Here is a 25,265-nt window from a genome sequence, read left to right as displayed (position 1 = left end):
GATCTTCGAATGGAAGCTTTAAGTGCTAATTTATTATTGACTGCAGTAATTCCTTAAATAAACTTTGCATAGTACTTGCTTAGCAACTGCAAAACTGAACGGATTTTTAGGTGGGAAAAGATCACTCCACATTCTCATTGCATGTTTTCATGTTATGCCAAGCAGCTCTGATACAAGTACAACCCTTAAGGCATCTCCATTTTAATGTTCTTTTAAAACTATCATGGTAAGTTTTTTTTTTTTTTTTTGGACTAGATTCCCAAATTTGGAGTAGGAGCAAGACCTGCCTGGGCCTTGACTATTTAAGCTGAAACCCGGTAAGAGCCTCTGTATCCCTAACATAGAAGCTTATGGAGGCATAATGGATTAATTTAGTGCCCAAAACACCATCATTTCATTAGTTAGAGTCCCAGTTGCTCCACTTCCAGTCCAGATTCCAGGTATGCGCCTGGAGAAGCAGCAAAAGATGGTCCATACACCCATGTGGGAGATCTAGATGACCCAGACCACTGGGGGCTCTTTGCAGAATAAACCAGTGGATGAAGATCTCTCTTCTCCTCCCCTCTCCTCACTTCTTCTCTCCTTGTTTCACCTTGCCTCTCATCTCCTCTCCTGCCTTCTCCTCTCTTCTTTCTCTCTCTCAAGTAAATAAGAAGCCATTTTTAAAGAAGCCTATGAGAGGGGGAGAAACAGAAGTGAATTGGGGAGGATAACAGGCATTCTATTATTGTGTTATCTTTCAAAAGATTGCCATTGAGTAACTATCATAGAATAAGGCAGCTAGCAACAACCTGAGAGATACTGTATTTTACTTTGCTCTTATAGAGGTTATGTTTCCTGATGACAGTGACAACCAATTAATTCATGGTAGAAAATGGACATAGAGTCCCCCTTTCTGGGGCCTTTTCCCCCCTAGGGTCTCAGCTGCCAATACAACTTGGTGAAGATAGACAAAGCAAATCCTATGAAGTCTTACGTGTAGATTAGTTAACCAAGGAAGATTCTACTGAGGTCTCTCGGAATATAAAAACCACTGTACTTACGAAGTAGATATTTGCTCTGTAGTATGACTCAGTGTGGTGGGAAAATTAAAAGTAAGGAAAAGAATGCATGATGTGATGAGACCCAAAGCACAGATGTGGGATTTACATCATCTAACTGTTCTGCTGAAATACTTGGTGACTCACTGAGAAACAGCATCTTCCCAATGAACGCAGTGGCGCGTGTCATGAGTGAAAAGATGAGTTGGGATTGAACATCTCCCAGCACTGATGGGAATGCTGGAGACTTGGGGACAATGAATCCAAACATATCATAATAAGATTGCCTTAAATCCTGAGTATAAAGGCGTGAAGGATAAAGAATCTGTAAAATGCTCTGAAAGCTATTTGAATCCTCATGATTTGAAACAATGGTAAAATTATGACTGTGCCTCCTGGCATGTGCCCATGTTGGCTGAAAAATAAAAGAGATACCCAAGATCTTTCTCCAAAACAGTCCGTGATTCATCGCCCAGTTGATCTTGAAAAGTTTCCCTTCATATTTTGAAAATTTTTTAATTTGAAAAAATTTGTCTTTTTATTCCTTCTGAACACTTTTTTTAATGAGAAGTAAAACTTCCTTGATCACCCTGGATGTACACTAGAAGTATAAGCTTTTTAAATTCCTAATGTTCGGGTGTTTAAATTAAAGATTTTGATCTGGGAAAAAGAAATGAAAGCAAACTATTTGCCGACCTGCTTTTCTTCCATAAAGCCTACATCTCCAACCAAAACATGAATCCAATTTCAATGAGCCGCTTCGTTGTGAGACCCAAAGTCATTGGAAGAAACCCTGGAAGAAAAGTAGATGCTCACCTCATGATATTTTTTGGTGACTTTGCTGGGGACACATTGGCATTCATTGCAATTGTGGAGACAACAGGCACAATTTCCACCACAGCGTTTAACCAGCAGGCAACCTGGCCAGAAAATGGTATCGGTTCTCTTTAATTCTTCCCTTATGGACACGGAGAAGTTGCGCGGTGTGCAGCTGTAAAGTCTCACCTCCTCTTTCAGAAGGTTCAGATCCACCACTAAAAGACACAGGAGAAATGAAAGGGAGTTGGATGCCCACACAGCAGGCTTCAATGGACTTCATTCAATTCCTTGAATTACAAAAAAAAAAATCTAGTTATTTCACGAACAATCACCCAACAATATTCCTTCTTACTTTAACTAGGTTTTTAAGGCTACACAGGTCACAAATTGAACTTTCTATTTTATTGTAAACAAAGCTTCATTATTCTTCATTATGACTAAGTGACCAATAAAGAGATGCTGTTGTGCAATATTAAGAACAGAGCCAAAAAAACAGTTAAGAGCTATAAATAGGAAACTTTATAGAGGGAAGGGAAAAAAAGACTGTTCCTTTTAACCTTAGTTTTAAAGAAAGTAGACAAGGGAAGCATTGGAGGGAAGACTAGAATGTAAAAGGATGAAGGCTTTGATTAAAAAGCCAGCACAATTTTTAAAGGGACTACAGGCTCATATAATTAATGAAGAACGAATTAATACAAACTGTAAACAAAACTTTCTATGTAATCTTTAAGATGGAGGGAATCATAAAATACATTTGGAAAAAAAGAACACTTGAAGACATTCTAAACTATACATTTTCAGCATTTGTCGAAGAGCACAGCTTCAAACACACTGAGATTTAGATTAACTGGATTCCCTTGGGTTTCTATCCTTCCCTTGCTAAGAGATGGAAGAAATGCCTAATTTATAACCATTGTGTCTATTCCTTCAGTAAGTTGTTTAACTATATTGTGCTTTATTTGAAAAGAATACCTAATTGTGAAGACCGAACAAAATACTCTTTCTTCCAATGGCTACAGTAAATCCCCCAAATACCACCGTTTTTAACTACAAAATGAGAGTGCTTTAAGAAAATTATTTCAAAGCAAAATGTCATGTTCAATATGAATTTATACCTAACACATGAATATCAGTTAGTTTGTAAGATAGATACCCACAATTATAATCTCCATATTATAGCCTTGCCTATGTCCCCCGCTGGGACCCTTCAAATAAAAGAACTCCAATAAATCTGAAGAGTTTCAGACAACAAAAACTGCTTTAGGTTTGTATTTTCAAAGCTAGTTTTCTTTTAAATTATCTAAAATATAATAAATCTTGTTAAAACCTTTTCATTCATATGGAAAACATAAGTATGAACTGAAGGCAAAACGCTTTCCAGGATAAGATGGCTTAAATTGGAAACAATCACAATGTAAATATTATTGTAAATAATATTAAATAAATAATAAATGAATTATACCATAAAAATAGTCATGTAAACATTACAAATTATTTACTATATTCTTTCCTATTATTAGAATGGCAAGGTAACTAAGAATCAAATGGCTGTTTTCATGGCATTATTATGCATACAATCAGGATTTTCTAAACTGTGAGAGGGATGTGAATCGAGCATTTCTATGAAATTGAGGATAAGCTGATGCACATGTAACTATAAATGACAAACATGCAGAATAGAATGAGCTAAAACCAAGGTTAATTATAGGCGAGCTACAGGCAGTGCTAGTTCAAAGTGCCCATTTCAACACTCAGTGCAGCTAAACATCCTTTTTCAGTGTAGTAGAAAATCATGGATATGAATGATTTCTTTTTCATCTGAAGATAGTCCTGTGAAAGCAAAGCTTTGAAAAATTTAAAAGCCAGTGAGTTCATCCTTGGAAGCATCTTGAAGAGACCAACAAATTTGCTAGTAAAATTAATGAGATTACTGCACTAAATGATGTCACATTTTCCTGATACCATCCTGCATACATTCCTCTGTTGTTGTTAAAGCCACATACTGATCTATTTGGAACTCCTAACTGGAAGTGACCGCACAAAGCAAGAAAAACTTTAAGACATGTACAAACTTAAAATCTGCTTGTCAAAGTTTTCCATGTTTAAGATGTCTGTTTTTTTTTTTTTCAAAGAATCTGTATGAGATTGTTAGTTTTCAAAGGATAGTCACCTACCTCAAATAGTTTTAAACACATTATTTCAGGAAACTAAAAAAAAAAAAAGGAGAGAGAGACTGTGTTCCCTTTAAAATGTTTACTAACCCACAATAAAAGGCTACACCGATTTCCCAAGGGAACTAAATTGTGGCACCTGTTACAATGGGAAAGCTTCAACACACGTTCAGCTTAGCTGCCACTCATTTATCATGTTTGACAAAAAGTCAAAAACTCATTTTAAGTACTAGTTAAGCTCGACTTGGAAAAAAATCTGACTTTAAAAAAACTTTCTGGTGCAGTAACAACATCTGAATAAAAATTCCGAACCCAAGGAATTAAAAAACAGAAACATGAATGCAGTCCAGAGTGGGCTGAAAATGCAATCAGGAATTTTAAATCCGGCACACAACATATTTGAAATTTATGTCTCCCATACCAACGGTTTTAAATTCACACAAACTTCATTAAAATAAATCGCACGACTAGAATCTCGTGTCATAAATTCTCACATATTGTCCAGAACTTTTAGGCAAAAAAATGAAGAAAGAAAAAAGAGTGGGACAAGAAGCAAATAAAGAAGAAAGAACAGCAGAGAGGAAAAAGAGATCATGCCCCAAACCAGACATTTTTGTAGGATAACTAAGATTTTTTTTCCCCTGCGAAATCACTATAAAATATAAGCCTGCTTTCAAATTCTTTCTCCTTTTCATCATTGGTTCTGAAGACAATGCATGTATTGTTTGCTTTGTTAAATAAAGACGACGTTGGACACATCACCAGTCAACATCATTATTTCTAGTGCAAATATTATGAATATTTTGAGTTTTACCACAAAGGCTGACACTGACAGAAAAAAATCATGACCATGTTTCTCTTTGTTACTCGTTCATTCCTTTAAGATACTTGATCTAAGGATATTCTCTTTAATGCAATCTGAGGGTGGTCTTTCTAAGATGAATGTGGTAACACTGTGATATGTTTATTCTGTGGAAAATCTACTTCAGTGTCTAATTAGAAGCTTTTAAAAAGGGTTCCTCCTTGTTCCTCTGTAGAAAAGCTCTTGGGATGCGAGCTGGCTTTGTCTGCATGGATGTTAACCCACACCTGCACGTTAGTTTACGTAGAGTTCCAAAAATACACACTGCTTTTCTCACACTTACTATGTGCTTAAAACGTTAATAGTTTTGGCAAACTGCAAAAGGCTTCAATTTGGAAAGTGTTAAGTGAATATTTGAAAGATACGCTCAGTGCGGAATGCTCTGAGTGCATGCTAGCCTCTGGCCAAATCTTGTTTGAGCATTAGGTTTGAAGATTCATGCATAAGGCCTGGTGAGCATCGAGATTTCTGGGATGGAACCTAGAGATTAATACTTTCCATTCCCTCACTTCTTACGGATCAAGGTGATAAGCAGACTTGGAATTTTCTCACAAATGCTCTGTTCGTGGATGTTTGAGCTTGTCTCCCAGATCTTCATTTTCCTCTTCCTAAGTGGGAGGGATGGGGAGTGTTGTTTGGAACTTACTCAGCAAGTTGTTCATCAAGATCAAATCTTATAAATATGCATTAGTTTCCAGCATGTGGACAGGATTCTGCCATCCAGGCATTGGAACAGCCTTGGCAACCACTGCCAAGAGGAATCCGCATCTGCCTGCATGCCAGACACCAACACTGGGCAAGCCAGAACAAGATCTGCTAAGAGGAAAGCTTCAGGTCGGAAATGGCTGTGACTCTCCGTGTGGGAAAGGCAGGAATCCAGTTTCTCTCTTACAAGATTAACAAGAGCAAGTATGAATCAATCTATGCTGAAGAATGTCTCGAATTCACCGAAGATGGTTCCATCCTCTGAGCTCCTCGGAAGTGAGCAGGGGCACATTCCAATGCCTCTGGCAGAGTTAGACAGACTTTCTTCCTGCTTTATGATGATTCAGTTGTTACACATATTCGCTTGTGTCTATGGTAAGAGTTGTTCTGACTCTCATGTTATTGGGACAATCGAGCTAACCTTGTCGAAAATGCAGGGACTATTATTTCCAACGTCTGGACCATGTGGAATTAGATTCAGTCAGCAGCACTTTCATGTTTAAGAGGAGCTATAATCACAGAGGCGAAAGCGACTTTCTATAGAAACCAAATGTCATCAGAAGTGAGTTCCTTGAGGCCATTTTTTTTTTTGTCTCACTAAGGACAATCGAAGCCTAGAGAACCATTACTAAGTACCAAAGTATTTAGAACTTTTCGGTGTTAGGACATCGAAACTGATATACCTTGACCCATGTGAGATGTAGTGAACAGTAATTCTTTTTATATCACCCATTACTAGCCCCAAACCGGGTTTTGTGGCTCTTGCAAATTGAAATCAGTATCTTCTAAATGCTAGGATTGAATAACCAATGATCCATAGAAAATGCAACGGAAGACTTTGCAAAAATGGCATTTTGTGAAGATAAGAACTGCAGTATTTTTCAATAGAAGTATCCTTTTTTGAATTTTTGAAGTCCACTAAATTATAACGAAGTGCATCTTTCTCTACACACTCTTTTTTTCCATGTTATGCCTGAATGATAAGAACATTAGTTTGTTTAGATTTATCACTGAAGAATTTCCAACTCTACCCGTTTAGAAGCTGTGGCTGAAGCATCTGAACCATTAGCTGCTCAGCAGCTATAAAGGAGGGCTTAATTTGAAAGGGGAGCTTACCTCTGGATTTTCTTCCAAAAACAAAGGCCTTGCCAAGAAGCTGCCAAGTTGGCCTGTACAGATCCTCTAAGTCCAGCTGCCACCTGTCTGGCTCAAGATAGCGGATAAGATCCTCCAAGGTACTAAAGGCCGTGACAGCGTTGTTCAGCAGGTCCAGAGGCAATGCCGCGGGAGGCAGCACTGAGGGGCTCACAGCCTCTGTCAATTGCTGAAAGTGAAAGGAACCCTGTGTTAACTGTTGGAAACGCGACGAAGCACTCATTTTGGACTTCCACACAAACTTACAGAGACTCCAGCCTGAAAACATATGCAACATGAAATTGTTCTCAACCCAAGGTTCAAGTCATCACTGCTAAGGACTTCGTGGACATGAACTTCATGCACACGACAGACTTTTGCAGTGAAACAGCAAGGCATTATTTCCACGAACATAAACCGTTGTGAGTGGGGGTAGCTTGCTGATACAAAAAAAATGAAAATATCTCCATTGTCCAGCTGTGCAGTTGCGCTGGAACTGTGATATGATTTACCAAGTTTTCATTTCCTCTTCGCCTTTCATTTTCATCAGCCTGCCATTCTCAATTTTTAGTGTGGACTAAAGATGATCAATGGCAATTAAAAGTTGAAATAAAAATAGGCAAAATAATCAGGAGCAATTGTATTTATTAGAATAAAAAGTTTCTGTAATAAATATAGAATGACATATTTACATTGATTCATATTCATGATAGCGATTCATATTTACAGTAACAAAATTGAAAATTTTTAATTAGTAACAGTTTGTTAGTTATATATGCTAAAAATTACAACGGTAGATAGCCACTAAAAATGAGGTCCCTGGAAAACTTCAGTATAACCAGAGAAATGACAAAACACAATTAAATAAATACAGCGTTAAAATACCAGTATTCCAGCATGCATGAAGTGAAACAAAACAAAAATTGAAATTAGAGTTGCCTTTTAAAATGGAAAGCAACCTATCAGTTTATATGATAGAATGAGTTTTAACTTCCTTTCTTATCTATAACCAGATTTTAAGCACTTTCTATCATTACTATGGATTGCTTTTGAAAATCAGTTAAAAACAGTATCAGTTATAAAATAAATACAGCCACATCAGCTGTTCTTTACATGCTAATTACAAAGCGCTTAGACTAAGGCTTCAACGACAGGCTACACAGCAGCTTCCCACACTGCCTCTTTTCCTTTAGCCTTTTTTTAAAACTCCTTTTTGTTCTATAATGCATAACCTTGGGTTAATCCACCTAAATTAAGCTATCACAGATCACAGGATGAATTTGGACAAATGCCTATGTGATTTCTCAACTGGAGGATAAAATTCAAACTCCTTACCCTGCATTTGGGGTCCTTAAAAATCTGACCTCTGCTCACTTTCCCGTTTCATCTGCTCATCCAAGACACACACATTTTGTTTCAGCCAATCTGGTCTCTAACTACTGCACCTGTCATATTCACCTGAGAATTCATACATTGACCCATGCCAAACAGGCCCTCCCTGCCCTACATGTAAAATCCTTCCTCTTGCTGATCCACACAGACCACTGTGTGGTATGTGCAGAACCCCAAAACACTCTTGTTCGCAGACATCCCAACAGCTCTGCAGACACAGCTGCAGTACTCATGCTTTGTACCTGTTACAAATTAGAGCACTCCTGTAAGGTCATCCCTACTGAGGGTCTGGTTTGTGCTCATGTCGCCTTTCAGTGTGCAACCCTACCAAATTCCCAGATCGGTTAAGAGTAACTTACTGCATTGTTTTGTTCCTCTACTTATAAAGTCATGTCATTTACAAATACAGAAAATTTGATTTTCCCTTTCCTGTTTCCATGTCTCCGATTCATTTTCCATGCAAATTGCTGAAAAGGCAAACTCACAGAAAAGTAATGAATAAGTAATGAATGAATAAGTTCAACGTGGTATTGGAAAAAGCATTGGCCTGGTTCCAGCTCTGTGAAAATGCTGCCATATCTTCCCCATAAAATAAGATGCCGATTCTGAATTTGCTATGAAGTCTTCATTGTGCCACAGTATGTGTATCATACTTCGTTCAAAGTTTGCATGTAATGTTTCATCAAATGTATGTACTCCTTCTACTGAGGTGATCATGGGGTTTAAAAAAAATGGTCCCTGTTAATACATTGCATTTATAGATTTACATATGTTGGACCATCCTTGCAACTTTAACCGCTAAGCTATCACACCGGGCCCAGCCTCTTGTCTTTTCTTAATCACTACACTACTGCCCATGTTGAGGGCATTTTCAATGAGACCAAGGTTTAAATAGTTAAGACAATTCAAAAGCATACCCTGCAACACAACCACACAAGTACGTCTCCCAGGTTTGCCTCTCCCCCGCCCCCTCCGTTGAAAAGAAAAACAAAACAAGAAGAGACAATAAACAGACTTTTCCTGGAGACCAAGAGCAGTCCCTGGAGAGAAGAGAGGAAGTGCCAATTCTATTTAAGGCCTTGTCACGATGGTCACCCCACCCACCGGTTCAAGAAACAACCGAGTGGCTCACTGTGCTTTCTCAGACAGAAAGAGAGGTCATGGAAAAAAGCAGTTAAAAAAAAGTAGTCAATCTCATTTTTAAAAGATTTAATTATTAGTCTTACCAAACATCACTGATCAGTACAGACTAATACCTTTTCTTCCATTATTTAGTTGCCCAAAATTTCTGATAAGTTGGATATTTAAAAAAAAAATACTTAGCATGGTTCTGTTAAACAAATTAAATCTGCATAGGGTGCCTTTGAGGTGCACTTTAATTCAGATCTCACACTTTCTCTCTGCCATGAAAATATTACTTCCAAGGTTATGTGCTGCGCTTCAACAATCTAGGGCAGACGAAGGGCAAGGACATTTTCTGGGTCTCTGTAACAGAAGCCACTGAAACAACATCTTTACTTTTATAAGCCAGAGGGGAAGTACCTTACATCCTCTTAGTTTTACAGTATTTCATGAGGACACATTGTCAAAGATAGAAATGGGGTCTGAGTTCTCCACGCAGTGCAACGTCCTGTCAAACAATTTCTTTGTAAAACGTCAACTACAGCTAGTAAGGATCTTAAACCAAACGAACTCCTTTAAATCACTGCAAAGTTTCTGTGAATGACAATACGACATCAAAGAACACTGCTGAGGAGCAAAAAGAAAAAACAAATGCCTGGAACATTCCCCTGGAGTTGTTCACAATTGGGGCAAATACCTCAACTTCCCAACACCTCATTTCCTACTCTGTAAAACATGGCAGCTAAACTAATTCCCCTCCAAGATTCTTTCTACTGTTTGAACACTTCTATGCAACTGTTGGCTGTAAACATTCAGCAAAAACTATCCTTAGAACTTAGAAAACACAGTTCACAGCTTAAAAGATGAGGTTGTTTGCTTTAAATCTCCTTTGCTGTGTTACACTATTCGTTGAGTTTTGGGGAACACTGTCCTGTGTACAATTAACAACAACACTTGAGAAAGTTTGTGTAAAATGCAATTAAAATCTAAGCAAATTTTATCGCCAAAACGCTTTGAAATCCAACCATAGTACTTTTCCATGAGCTTTAAAGTACCCCGAGAACTTTAAAGTACTGAGAGGACATAGGTATTTTGTCCTGCCCATTAAGAAGTCAAATACCCTACCAAGGTATGTCTAATTTAGGCAAAGAAATTTTCTGGTGTTACAAATTGTAAGAATTAAGTCCATGATTAGTCATCTGATGTAAAATGATTACAAGTCATACAAGACACATGCTGTGTTACAGGCTGTGCCTATCTCTTGCTATTCTCCAGTCCCTCAGAGTTGGACAGTATGTGGAGATAGTCTTTAAGAAGATAAATATGGAACCCGGCACAGTAGTCTAGTGGCTAAAGTCCTTGCCTTGAACACACTGGGGATCCCATATGGGCACAGGTTCCAATCCCAGCAGTCCCACTTCCCGTCCAGCTCCCTGCTTGTGGCCTGGGAAAGCAGACAAGGACAGCCCAAAGACTTGGGACCCTGCACTCACGAGGAAGACCTGGAAGAGCTCTTGGCTCCTGGCTTCAGATCAGCTCAGCTCCGGCTGTTGCGGTCACTTGGGGAGTGAATCATCTGATGGAAGATCTACCCCTCTGTCTCGTCTCTCTGTATATCTGACTTTGCAATAAAAAAATTAATAAATCTTCTTTTAAAAAAAGAAGATAACTGTGCTAACATAATGTTATTAGGGTATACCCTAATCCAACATGGCTTATATCTTTGCAAAAGGAAGCAATTTGGACACAAACAGGTGCCTAGGCAGGACCCTGAGAAGATACAAGGAGAAGCCAGGCACTGCAAGCCTGGAACAGAGGCCAGAGAAACCAACCCTGCAGGCTCTGATCTCAAACTTCCAATATCTTCTTCAGTGAGGACACACATATCCATCAGTGAAGGCAGCTCGTTCGAAGCTCGACTCTCCTGAGAGATCTACTCAATAAAGCCGCCAGCTTTTGCAAATGATGTAGCAGTAAGCAGAAGTTCATAGCATGCTGCTGCACCACGTGACCTCTCAGACATCCAGGAAACAACCTGTGAGATAAAAATGTGAACCACAAAGACCCAGTGCTCTGCCCTGTCATCCAAGCAGAGATTTTCCTCTTGCCAGAACGAAGCCCAACTGGACATGCACCATTGGGGGTTCCGTGAGCAACCCAACTGCATCTCGAAACGCTGGTGAGTGCAGTCCATGAAAATTAACATGTCATGAAAGGATAATTGAGAGATAAATGTATTTTACCTTTTATTATTGCAAACTAACTGATAACACATGATTTCAGATGAAACAATTATCAGATGAGCTGATGTGAAGCTCAAGACGGCAAATTTAGCTGCAAAAAAAATAGATTTCCGTATAGACTTCTCCAGGACGACTTTGTACAATCACAGCTTATGATATTTTATGTCTATCCCAAATACTCTGGACATTATCATTCTGTGCCTTTATTTTAGAAAAAGCTGACTTCCTGTTTGCAGCAGTCCTGAACTGCTTATACTTTCAAAATAAACAGTTGCTTATCTCTGAGAACCATAATCATCTTATTAGGGTTTTTGTGGTGAGGACTCTTTTAAAAATACAGCATTCATAATGAATCTTCCTGGGATAAATACACACACATTAATGTTTACCTCGAGTAACTTAGCAACTGCTGCAAAACTTTTAGGGCTATACAGACTTATGTTGCAGCTTTCCTATCAACTGCATGCAATACCTTTCAAATCAATGTTTTAAAAAGTCTTTCTTTTCATTCATTCTAATGGAATATCAGAAATGCAGGTTAGAATTTGTCACTGCAGTTAAAAGCAAAGCAACGAGGCGTTGTGTTGGACCAATAAAATCGGTGTCTGGTGGAGTATCACTCCTTGAAGATGTGTGCAATCTGATTCATATGTCAAGCTGATCCACTGCCCTTTGTACAGAGGTCTGACTGTTGACAAACAAGAGCAGACAGAGACGCCTGCCAGCAGCAACTGATGGGAGGTTGTGTCAAGACACAGGAACTGCTTGGACAATTCACGTAAGCATGTTTCTTGGTCTCCCCCGCCCCGACTTCTTATCCAAAGTCATTCCCAACGTTGTCTGGGTTATGTTTTTAAATTATTTTTAAACCATCAAAGAAAAGCAAATGCTTGCATTCCTGCTTAAGAACAGATGTTTTAATACCGTGTGGGAAATGAAGATTATGTGCTTAAGGGAGAAATCCCAGGCCAACTGCATTCATAACAAGTCTTACTATTGAATGACTGTTCCCAAAAGAGCACAGCAAGGACGACAACTCGATATATCTGAAGAAGCAGTCCCCAAAAAAGTGCACTAGGAACACAGAAACTGTCTCATTCAGCACCTCAGGAAAGCCCTCATTCCCAAGGTCAAGGTCAAAACCGAGACCTTTGGGGCCGTAGCTTTCCTAGTTTCAGGAAAACCATGAAACTCAATAGAATCCTGCCTGGATCCAAACAGGGAGAAGAGATGACTCGTATTGCCAAAACTGCTATCTTAAATGTGAGTAATGTTTATGGGCATTCAGCCAGAGTGCTAAGTGGACAGATGAAACAATTGCTCCTGTCTCTATTTTCCTATCAGCATGGAACTTGAGAACTGTCACAACCTCACGACGGTGGCAAATAAAGACATCACGACTCTCCAGCGCTTCTCCAAGTAAGCCGCATGCCAAGGAAGCAGTTCACCCTGGATCTGTGCCCCTCTGTGGAATTCAGTTCCCAGTCATGGCACAGGGAAATCTGGGCCAATAAGTCAGTCAACCCTCACGTTTTTTTCACTCTCGAAGTGAAAATGTACATTTGAAAGACTAATCTATATTGAAAACTAGGATTCAATGGGATGATGAAATAACACGGTTCCAAGAACAGTTTCCACAGTGGCATTGTGGAAAGCCAAAATTGTATTTTTTTCTACTAAGATTAAACAGAAAACATATTACACTGAATCAAAAAATGTGACAGGCCATAACAATGCTGTATAGTAATGAGGTAACCTCTAACAGCCGTAGTAAAGTATCACGTTTTGTTTTCCTTAGTACATTGAATGCATATTGATTTACTTGAGTATAGTACTCAAGAAATGACCAATAGAAAATAACCAATAGAAATACAGAAATTCCTCTTAGGACACGAAATTTACTCAGTGTATTATGTTCAACAGCCTCTAGGGGGGATATGACATGACACATGTAAAATGAGCTAAGAAATGGTGGTTATTCCGATGAGATACTTGAAGTTTCTATTGTTAGTTTGAGTCACATAATATACCACGGCTCAATACAAGTTTATAGGAGATTTTCTCACCCTCTCACCTTGACTTTCAAATAAGTAAAATCAATCTGATATTTTAAGGTAGTCAAGGAAATGTTCTTACCTACTGTGATAATGCCTACCACCTTAGCCCCCCTCAACCCATGTCCACTGCCACCAAAGATGGCATCCTTCTAAGTGGTGGGCTGACCAGCTCCTTGATGCCTCCATCACGGTAGATACCTAAAGTACACACAGGTACACAGTGTCAGAAAAAGTTTGCAAAGATTGCCACCATGAAAAAGTATGTATGGATTTCCAACAATTTTACACCAAAATAAAATAATCTCTTAACTCCACCTTGCAGAAAATCTTGAGTGCCTGCACACCTAGGGCAATGGTTGCAAGGATTAAGTAAAATGGTACAGTTAAAAATTTGAACAACTGCCTGAAGAATTAGCATATACAAACTTCTATTGTATCTTTAATGATCTAAGTTGGGCTAACTTTAATAATTATTTTAAAACTTATTTCATGTTCTGTGTTGGACTGTACTTTGTGGAGTAACTTCACCTACAGGTCAGTATTCAATGAGCTTTCTGCCCAGCGTTCCTGGTACGCTGACATGGCATATCAGAACTTGTCCCATAGGGAAACTTCCTGAATGAGGTTTTTTTGTCTTCACTAAAACAGATTTATATCCAGCAGCTATTCTGAATAGAAAAATGTACTTTTCTCAACAATAGGTTCTGTACGAGCAAGTCTAAGACTTCTGACAGCCATAATGACATGTTGAGGATTTTTTTTAAAAGCAGTAACTGTAGTAATATCCCTGTTACTATATTCACACATCTCTTGTCAGTTTCCTGAATTCATTTTCTTTGCCTGTCAACTCTATGAAAGAAAAAAATCTCCTACCAAAAATGCTGGATAGATAAAGCTCACTAGCCAACATTTTCAGTTGAAGATTTATTAACTTACTTGAAATTAAGTGTTCCAGTAATAAAGGGCAGGCAGAGAATTCTCCATCTCCGGGTATGGGTCAAGCAGAAGCTGAGAGCCAGGTTTCCCACGAGGGAAGTAGTGGTCCGAGTACTTTTGCCACGTTCCACTCCCTTACCAGGCTAATTGGGAAGACAATGGTCAGAGAGAGAAGCTGGGAACAGCTTCCTTGTAACACACCCAGAAAAGCAGCAGACAATGGCTGATGCAGTCAGATCTCTGCCATCCACAAGAAAGACCGGGGTTTGAGTGCCTGGCTCTGAGCTTCCTCTGGGCATAAGCTTGGCTGTTGCAGGCCTTCAAATAATATAAAGAAATCAATGGATGGGAGATCTCTCTCTTTCTTTCCTTTGCAACTTGCTTTTCTCTCTCTTCACTCACCCACTTCCCTGTCTATCTTCCTCTCAAACAATTAAATAAATAACGAATAACATGGGAAACAACCACATTTGCTTTTCTGCATTCCTAATTCTCCTGTGGGTGACAGAGTGTGAGGGCCCTGCTGGGGCCCATAAGTCAGGTGCTGGAATCTGCACCTTGTCCCTTAGGTGTGTCCTTCATCAATACCCATCAGTAAAACTCAGCTCCATCACGATGCTTTTGGCGACTGCACCACTCTCTCTGTCCCCGCTGCTTCCAGGCTGCAAGCCCCTTTCTGATCCTCCGTCGTTCTGCTCATATTTCCAGCACCGCATGGAACTGAAATTACTGCATTATCTCTCTTCCATAGCTTTCCATTCTTCTAAAACTGGAGACAAATATTTCTCTGTCATTTTTTCTGATCCCTGACAATTTTCTGGATCTGGTGGAAAACACGAAGGAATTGCTTTAAAAAATAAGCTTTGCAAAATGCTCAGCGGCCAGCAGTATTGGTGCCTGTATAAACAAGGACCCAAGATACTGCCAATATTTTTTTAGTGCAAAGGAAGTATCATAAAAATTAGACTAACAGTTTAATGATATTATTGCTCCTGGGAGCTCAGCTGCTGGGCAGATAGGAGTATTATGGCAAAGAGACTGAGGAGTAAGGAGGCCAAGGTCTTGTTGACTGAAAGTTCCTCTTTTGAATGTGCAAGGTACTCATGGGATACATCATAAGCTTGAGAAGAAGCCGCGGGGCAGCAGGTACCAGAATCCTTGACAGTTTTGAAGGGATGTGGCAATTTAAAGAGTGGAACATTCATGCATTTACAGAAGGTAACATTCCATCAAACAGAGCCGAGCACGATTGCTAAAACAGCAAATGTTTTCTGTATAGATTGCACCTGGCTACACTGTCCAACAGAGGCAAAAATCTCAGTAAATTTTACTGATGTGTGAGGTCAATCGGTATACACCTTCTCAAACTGTCTCTCCGACTCCTGGCGCTGCACCTGTATCCTGTCATGCCCTTTTCCTGTGTTTGATGCTTAGGAACCATCTTCATTTCCCTGATCCAACCCCACCCTCCCCAAATCCTCAATGCTGCAGGTGAATTTAGACAAGGTGCTGTGAAACCACTAACTAGCATTAGGTAAATGAATAGGTACATCTGTAACCACAACTCTGGGCTCTTCATGGTTTGGGGTTCGTCTGCATAACGCTAGATATACTCATTGATTACAGGACAACAACAGCAAAAACAGTGAGAATCTGATAACGAGTCAGGTACCGTTGCAGGGGGCAAGGATGGAAAAATGAGTAGAAGGGAAAAAACGGCACACTCCCTGTGCCTTTACGGAGTGCACAGGGAGAGACAGACCATTAGCCGAATCAACAAAGCAAGAGATTATTAGATGGTGAGCTACGGTAAAGAAAAAACTAAGCAGGGAGAAGGTAGGGGAGACAGAGACCACCCAAGGGATAAACAGGAATGAAAGTCAGGCCGTTATCTAACACCCATCACCTAAGATACAAGGAATGCTGGGGCGGATAAGCAGAAGCAGGGAGTAGGTCTGATACATTCTGTCCCAAGCACTGCAAGGAAAGGTCATTGTACCTGGACAGGAGTTTTGAGACAGCAAGTGCCAGTGACAGGGGAATGGAATAGGAGATTAAGAATTTGCTGAACGCACTGGGGGCGGAGTTGCTAGATGAAACAGAGGATGCTCAATTACTTGTGATTTTTCTGGGAAACAATGAATCGACTTTTGAATATGCATGACCCTAAAGACACACAGATATTCCTCTGAATGACATTCACATACGAAGCTTCACATCCTGCGTTTTCACGAGCTGACTCTGGCAACCATCGCAGGAGCCACAGGTGAGAGTGTGAGACCACAGGAGAGTCAATGAGAGTCAGCAATACTCAACTTTAGAGCTTCTGAAGACGAATGGATTCAAAAAGCTTGTTATCACTAAAAAGTGAAATGTCAACATGAGCAGCTCAGCAGATGCTCAGTCCAGCACCTGCCCTACTTCACAGTGAATCCAGCATTACTTCGCACTCAACGGGAAAGAAAAATGTCAAATTCAAAGTTATGTTAAAATTTAAATTTTCATTACAATCATCTTCTGCTGAATTAACCTCAGCAAAACTGTTTATAACTTCAAGAGAAGTATAAACAGAGAAATCACAATGTTAAGAGAACTACATAAATGTGATACTATGAACATTCATGTGAAAAATACACTGTTTTGAAAGTGTTTTTCAAAAATGGTGATTTTAAAATAAGTTATCTTTCATGAGTCCGGCGGAGTAGCCTGGCAGCTAAAGTCCTCTCCTTGCAAGCACCCGGGATTCCATATGGGTACCAGCTCTAATCCCGGCAGTCCTGTTTCCCATCCAGCTCCCTGCTTGTGGCCTGGGAAAGCAGTAGTCGACAGCCCAAAGCCTTGGGACCTTGCACCTGCTTGGGAGACCTGGAGGAGACTCCTGGCATCTGACTTCAAATCAGCGCAGCTCTGGCCGTTGCGGTCGCTTGGGGAGTGAATCATGGGATGGAAGATCTTTTTCTCTGTCTCTCCTTCTCTCTGTATATCTGACTTTCTGATAAAAAATTTTAAAAAGCCTTTGAAAAAGTAAGTTATCTTTCTAAACACTAACAAAGAACTACTTTCTGCCTCCTTTCGTGCAGAATTTTACGCAGAAAAATTGTGTACCAGTACTAGGAAAACAGTGGTTTTATGTGCACTGAACAACCGCGGTTTCAGCTTGTGCCACTGTTATTGATGATCTAGGAAGTGGTTAGTTCTGTTCTTTGGCTTGGAGGATGGAATTCTATAATTGCTGCCAGTGGCCTCATCCCTTTCTTTGAGATTCGGTGCTTCACAGGGTGAAGTCTCCTTGCGATGAATTTTGGAAATTCTCTATTTTTCTGAGCCCACTGCCACAACTTGAAAGCATTTATTTCCTGTGTTGAATGAAGTTGGTAAGGCCCAAGGGTTTTCCTTTAACCAAATAAAGAGCGCAGACAGAGAAAAACGTATGAATTTTAAACTGCTACACATAAAAAATAAATCCGCCTGAGCCCACTAGAGCCATATATAACACAAGGGAGAATGCTTCAATTGCAAACTGTATTCTGAAATGGCAAATGATGCAGATGTTTGTCTTTGGAAATGTCTGTATAAAATTTTACATAAAACAGAAGGCTAAGCTAAACCAAAGTTATCTGGGGGAGAGGGGGCAGGGGAGTGTTCAAGGGCTGGGTGAACAGTAGCAGACGGCTGGGGAGTTTGTACAAGTTGTACATGTTTGTAGATTTGCATGCTTGTGTGTGTACACACACACACAAACTCTCCGGTTTACCAAGGCTGCTTTTATAAAAAAATAGGTCACTTGAGGAAGAACTGACAAAATCAAGAAACTACAGAAGTAGAGTTTGTGGAATCTTATGAAGTGAAATACTTGGAGGACAACGCTAGCTTTGGAAAACATAGTTTGAAGCCACACAATATTATGGAAATTGTATGCAGTTTGTGTAATTTGTGAATAAGGTTATTGGCAAATTGCCTATTTTCTCTTTCAAAATATTTACCAACATGACAAAGATAACGTATAGACCTACTTTAATGGGTTTTTGAAAGCTCAATTAAAATGATGTACAAAATACTTTCCATAAAGTAATACAGAAATATATATTAGTATCAGTAGAAAAGATAGCGTTTGTGTACCTCATGGCAAACAATAGGGCTAGTAGCAGAGCATTAAAAGAAGAAAGATTTTTGCATAATAGAGGTAAGAAAAGCCTAACAATTGAACTAATCCAAAGTGTAATAGCTTCAAGAACTAAGAAGCAAGAAATTCAAAAATCCTGTGACCTAGTCACAAAGCCCTTTTTTCCAGGTGGAAAGTGGAATGTGAATCAGATGGAGTCTTTTTAAAAATAATGTCATTACTTTTTTCCATTTTGAAACTTTTTCTTTTCTCTAAGACCTATTTTATTTTTATTTGAAAGGCAGTGTTAGAGAGAGAGAGAGACACAGAGAGAGGTGGTTCATCTAATGGCTCACTCTCCAAATGGCAACAACCTCTGGAACAAGCAAGGTGCCAGGAGCCTCCTCCTGGTCTCCTACATGAGGATAGGGCTCCAAGGACCCGGGCCTTCCTCGACTGCTCTCCCAGGCCACAAGCAGGAAGCTGGATGGGAAGCAGGGCTGCTGGAATTGAAACCGGCGCCCATATGGGATCCTGGGCGCTTTCAAGGCGAGGACTTTAGCCACTAGGCTACTGCACCAGGCCCGAGTGATAAAATTTCACAGCATCATGACAAAGTAGGATATCTTCCGTCTGTGTTATGAGCATCCAGGATGGGCGACGGCTGGTGTTCTGGCCGCTCCACTTCATCTTCCTTTTTTGTTTTAAGATTTATTTTATTTTCTTGAAAAGTAAGCTTTACAGTGAGAAGGAGAGACAGAAAGATCTCTGTCCACTGGGTCAGCCCCAAGTAGAAACAATGGCCGGAGGTGAAAGGATCTGAAACCAGGAGCCAGGGATCCTGCACCTGTGTGGGAGACCCGGGAGACACTCCTGGCTCCTGGCTTCGGATTAGCTCAGCTCCGGCCGTTGCGGCCACTCGGGGAGTGAATCAATGGACGGAAGATCTTCCTCTCCGTCTTCTCTCCGTATATCTGCCTTTCCAACACAAATAAATAAATCTTTTTTTATATAAATCTTATGATTCTTGAGGGTGTGAAAAGATTCAAGTATTAATAATATAAGAATAGTCAGCTAAAACTAGCCACCAGCATCCATTTCTACATCACAAATTGTACACATCCTACATTTTCCCCTGAAGATTATTTATTTTTATTGGAAAGTCAGACATACTGAGAAAGGAAGAGAGGCAGAGAGGTAGATCTTCCATCTGATGATTCACTCCCTAAGTGGCCACAAAGCCGGAGCTCAACTGATCCAAAGCCAGGAGCCAGGAGCTTCTTCCAGGTCTCCCACATGGGTGCAGGGTCCCAAGGCTTTGGGCCGTCCTTGACTGCTTTCCCTGTCCACTGGCAGGGAACTAGATGGGAAGCGGCGCCACTAGGATTAGAACTGTTACCCATATGGGATCCTGGCATGCGCAAGGCAAGGAGTTTATCCACTAGGCTACTGCACTGGGTCCACACCCTATGCTTTCTAAACAAAAGTATTGACCTCAAGGCATGATAGAGAAATTCACACTAATTATTATGTTTGCTCGTCAAAATCACCCATTAAACATTAGCAATGTATGTGCTAGTACTTTGCATTTAACTTATGTACAGCTATAGGAAGCAAATGGGAACTGAACAGTCCAACAAATCAAATTCTTCCACAAAGCACAGATAGGGAACCTAGGCTTTTCAATGATTACTTCACAGGATCTGAATATTTTCTTGTGTTTTTCTATCCTGTATACTCATCAATTTCACACCTTAGTGGTGTCAGATCACCCAGGAGAATCCAAGAAAATGTTTCCTTAGAATTGGCATTCCTGGTGGGCCAGGGCTTTCCTGTCTGGCTTTGAGCTTTGTGTCTGATTAGCCACAACACAGTTCAGCTGTGGACACACTCCCAGTCAGTGCTCGCCAAGGACTGGGTGCTGCTGGCTTCACTGGAATGTCTGTCTTCCCATGAAAGATGTGTCTAGAACTCACTGGTTCACTTACACATTTGGAGGGGCTGCTCCGCTTCCTGGGTGCTAGGTACCCTGCTATGACATAAAAATGCAATCGCAAAGAACACACACTCTCACCTCAAGGCACAGAGACCAACTGTAGTCATTCCTGCAAGAAAGTGTTGCTACTAAGGTTTTCGTTCAGTCCTTTATTCATTTCTCAGGAAACAGAAAAAAGATGACTATATTGAGTTTGACATGCTGAGAGAGCTAAAAAAAAATTATTTCAGCTGGAAATAGAACTCAAAACCAGATTTAAGAAGTCAAGCAGCAAAGCAGAAGAAATGAGGTAAAGAATGTAACCAAATGATCTAATAAAGGAGGGTTACTTAAAACAAAGGCCTGAATTCTACAGAATCGCTTTATACATTAGCTAGGAAAAATCGGCTAAATGCAGACCAGTGCAGATTCCAATTTTACATAAGGGATGAAGTCTTAGAACAAAAACGTGCATGTTTATTTTGTTTTGTACAGGTTAATGATTTAGCTTTGCAAATGGTTAACAAAATGCTCTCCAGTTATAAGAAAAATAATCAGAGTTAGCGATGACCTGACAGAGGTGGGATGACGGGCCTACTCCACACTACACAAAGCACGTATTTGCTGACCAACACAAACAGGTGTGCTGGCTGCCATGGAGCAGTCTGGCCTAGGATCGGCTGCCAGATCTGATCTCTGTTTGCCCATGAATTGTCAAATACAACTTGAGAAATCCTGCCAACGTTGATCTGCCTGGCATTTCACAGAGATCAGAAGTATCCATGCAAAGCGCTATCGCAAAGGCTGTCAATCCCACGTGAGGCAGCCACAGAAGAGGCCCTGCGCTCTCACATCTCACACATCATGGAAGCTGTAACAATCTGAGAAGTATACTGCTGTGGGTCAGTAGGTAAGTGTATAATGCTGACATCTCTATGGTTACAATGTAGCTAAACATTAAGAACATACAGATTTCACGGGAACTATACACTTACGAAGGAAAATGTATTTCTTACATTACAATCCACTTCTAATATAAGTAAAAGGAGGAATGTATTCATACAACACGAGCCAACTTGGAATCGAGCTAAAACCAAAAAGTCAGATTCTGTGAGAAAAAAAAAATCAAAGAAATTTTAAAGACAATAACAAACTTGTCAAGACCAGAAAACAGAACAGCAGGAAAACATGCAGCAGCAGAGACAGCGCTCCGAAATTCCAATCTTCTCTAACTAAATGTCTCAAATGAATGACAAGCTATTTCTACCAAAAATGTTTTATCTTCAGGCAAAAATGCCATTAACGCAAGGAGTACCTTTCACCAACGGCCCCATCTGTCACAAGCATGCACAGTTCAGGAAGCAGGCATACCTGTCCAATCAACAAATAACTGATTTCCAGAACCTGTCTTCTGTGTTTCCAATTATACCATGGAGAGCCCAGAGGAAAAAAAAAATTCATAATCCTGCATTCCCTAACGATGTCGAGGAGGGCGCACGCCCAGCTAGCCACGCAGCTGCCGGTCTTGCTTGCCTTCATTGAGAATGTCAAGGCAGCTGGACGGCACGCGAGAAAGCTCTCTTCTCCACTGGTGTTTACTGCCACGGACACCAGGGTTTGTGGGATGGGGTATTCTGACAGCTTTGACTCACGAAATGTTAACTGATCCCTAAGTTCCTGCATCAAGGGATTGATGAGTCCCCCCGAAGAGGCACAGGGAAGCAAGCTAAGCCACTGCTGTGACATGACAACAAATCATGCATTTTAACAGCACTGAGTTCATGCGGCCATTCATTGATGGCTCTTACAGTCGGTAGAGTCGCAGCAAGCTGCTTAAAGGTTCTCGTAAGGCTAAGTTCTTTGGAAGGATGTTGACAGAAGACCTTAAATCAAGACTCGAAAATCTCCACGTTTTGCATGTCAGAATCAAAAGCATATTTAACATACATTTGGGGGACGATTTTTTTTCATGTAATACAATCTTTTTCCTGATGGCAAGTAAGCAAACGGTAACTTAACTCATGTACAAATGATAAATCTTTTACATGTAGGCCCAATTTCCAAAGTCAAATTATAATATAGCTAATGAGGTTGTGAAGTCAATTTAATGCATTAACATTTTCAAAAAATAAGGAAATGAAAAATAAAACGTATCAGTGATTTCTTATATTAGTCAGGTATTCTTAACTAACAAATTCATATGCACAGCCATACCACATTTTAATGTGATATGTGTGAGCATGCGCACACTAGATATTTAAAAAAAAAAAAAAACAGGGGACCCAGGTAAAAAGCTTTAAAAACACTGATTGAGCAGGGTAGTGGATGCTTTTATTTCTGGATTACTACATGCCAAACACTGAGCTAAGCATCAAGAGACTGGGTCTGCCCAGCACTATAGCAAAGTTTCCTTATTCACATTGTGTGGGAAGGACAACTTCTCCAGGGTTATGCATGCAGATAGCTTGATCATACAATAGGAATTTAAACCAGATCTGAAGCCTGCAGGCCTCAAGAACACAACCCTTACGCAATGAGGGGAAAGAAGTTTGGCTAAGAGCTGCTGACACCTTCGTGGTAACCAAGGTCTTAGAGGAAGAAACGCTATTGTTAACACGGATGATGTAATTTGTATCATAAAACACTATTAGATCCAAGCACCCATGACTGTGTGATATGTGAACGTAGGGACAGCTTTAAACTCGAGTTTATTATCACTGTATTTCTTCACATTGTAGAGTAGCTAAGCAACTTAGCCGGTGACACCTTGCTCATTCCATGTTTCCTTTCCTTAAATCCACATGCTGTACACTGGAAGAACTACAACGTTGACAAAACAGTTTGTGAATCAGATTCTTCACAAAGGAAAATTAAGGTCGTACAGACAACATTTGAAAATTCTGATCTTCAAATTTATGTGTCAGGAGGTAGTTGAAGGTATTATATTGGAGGATATAAGAAATAAAACAGGATTGAAGCAGGAAGGGAAAATGAGATAAAGGTCGGGGAGGGAGATTATTTATTTGTTTTGGCAAATGTCTAATAATTTTCTAACTCTGGTTCTCCTTAAAACATAAAAATACCTATTTATACATCTTAATCTGGAATTCTATACGAAAGAGACCGCTCTCAAGAAGTTACTCCTTTTAAAACTCAAATAGCCTCCCATGTTATTATGTACACTTACAAAATGGAAGTTTCACCACAGGAAGAATTATGAAGAGAAGGATGCATTAAACATCTTTATTTTGTCACATTTATTGTTAGCTACTTTGTCAGACACAAATAATTGTCAACTGACTTTCTATTAACCACAAGCCCGAGCTTCGTATTTTCCAATGCTCAAGACACTTTGTTATCAGGAAGGCGTCTCAACAAAGGTCAAGGGACAACAGTCATTATTATAGCTGATGTCACGTCACTGTTCTGCTTTGGAAGGTCTCAAAATCCATTGAGTTTCTAGAAAAACCGCTGCTAAAGTAGTTATGAGAAAAATAAGTCTAAAATGTAGGGAAAAAAGAGATTACAAAAAAACAGAATCCTACAGGAATTTTGCACTTGGAAGGTATCTGCTAGTTCTCACTTAAAGAAAGCCACGTGAAAGTCAACATCGAGGTACTGAGCAGGTGCTTCTTGAAAGAACTGCAACAGAATTCGAACAGCACAACCCTCGTGTTGGCCATTTTTTACATACTGAAATCAGTTAAAGTGGTGAAGTGGAAGATTTGACAGAATGCAAATCACAGCGGGTATCTGCTTCACTGTTAGCCATCTCAGAGTGCCTGGAGCCAGTCCTAGGGACTTGGCTTCTGATCCACTTTACTGCTGACTCGCAGCTCAGAAGGCAGGGGATGGCTTGTGTCTACACTGCTCACGGGAAAGCCCTAGACTGGGTCCTGAGCCTCTGGCCTGGCCAAGTCCTGCATGTTATGGACATTGGAGCAGTGAACCACTTCATCAAAGTCTTTTTCTGTCCCTCTCTGTATTCAAATAAAACAAGAATAAATTAGGAAATATGTTTTTGGAAACAGTGTATAATTTTCCTCATGTTCCACCTGAATTACTCAAGTAAATAGGACCTTTGACTTCTAGAGGTGTTCAAGAGACAGTATACATTCCATTCTTCAATTAAATGAAGCTGACAGTATTATTTGCTACTATCTTTGCTTTAAAAATCACTTAAATTTTATAGAATATAGTTTCATGTAATAGGTAAATATTACCACATACCAGACCTGTTGGAACCAAATTATAAACCTTGAATGAAAAGATTCAGTAGCACTAAAGTCATCAATCTATTCCAGAGAAATGAAGGGCCTTTTAAGCAATCAGTTCTGCATCTTGACATTAGTTTGAAACTATAGATCGTATCTTGAACTCTCAGCACCCGAAAACCCCATTAATCTCAGAGGCAGCAAAGCCTTCCTTGTGGATTTATTTATAGTGAATATTTATGTTTCACACATTTACTTTGAATCCTACATCAGGAATGATTTGTGATATTATTTTTGAATCTGTAATCTTTAAGCTATGATAAATGTTCCATTCAGCACTGCAATATTGGTTCTGCACCATGGTAAAGAATTTTAGATGGAGATTGTTGAGATCACTTAGCATAGAACACAAGATTCCTTCCATATTTAATCTTCTGAATTCACTTCATGATTTTCAAGAGTATACATGTTTTCTTGTAATTCTTAATATTTA

General features: G+C 39.8%; 1 protein-coding gene across 2 annotated transcripts in view; it reads right to left on the bottom strand.

Annotated features, from left to right (window-relative positions):
- The window catches only part of PDGFC (platelet derived growth factor C), a 132,573-nt gene that overhangs the window by 3,685 nt on the left and 103,623 nt on the right, over positions 1-25,265 (bottom strand). For both annotated transcript variants that reach the window (XM_058657467.1, XM_004591402.3), the window contains 2 exons: positions 6,714-6,921; positions 1,857-2,074 (listed from right to left, as the gene is read on the bottom strand). In XM_058657467.1, coding sequence (XP_058513450.1) covers positions 1,857-2,074; positions 6,714-6,921 — 426 coding nt within the window. The remainder of the gene's footprint in view (positions 1-1,856; positions 2,075-6,713; positions 6,922-25,265) is intronic.

This window comes from Ochotona princeps, chromosome 32 (assembly GCF_030435755.1).
Source record: "Ochotona princeps isolate mOchPri1 chromosome 32, mOchPri1.hap1, whole genome shotgun sequence".
Classification (NCBI taxonomy): Eukaryota; Metazoa; Chordata; class Mammalia; order Lagomorpha; family Ochotonidae; genus Ochotona; species Ochotona princeps.
This window is presented reverse-complemented; position numbering and strand designations above follow the sequence as displayed.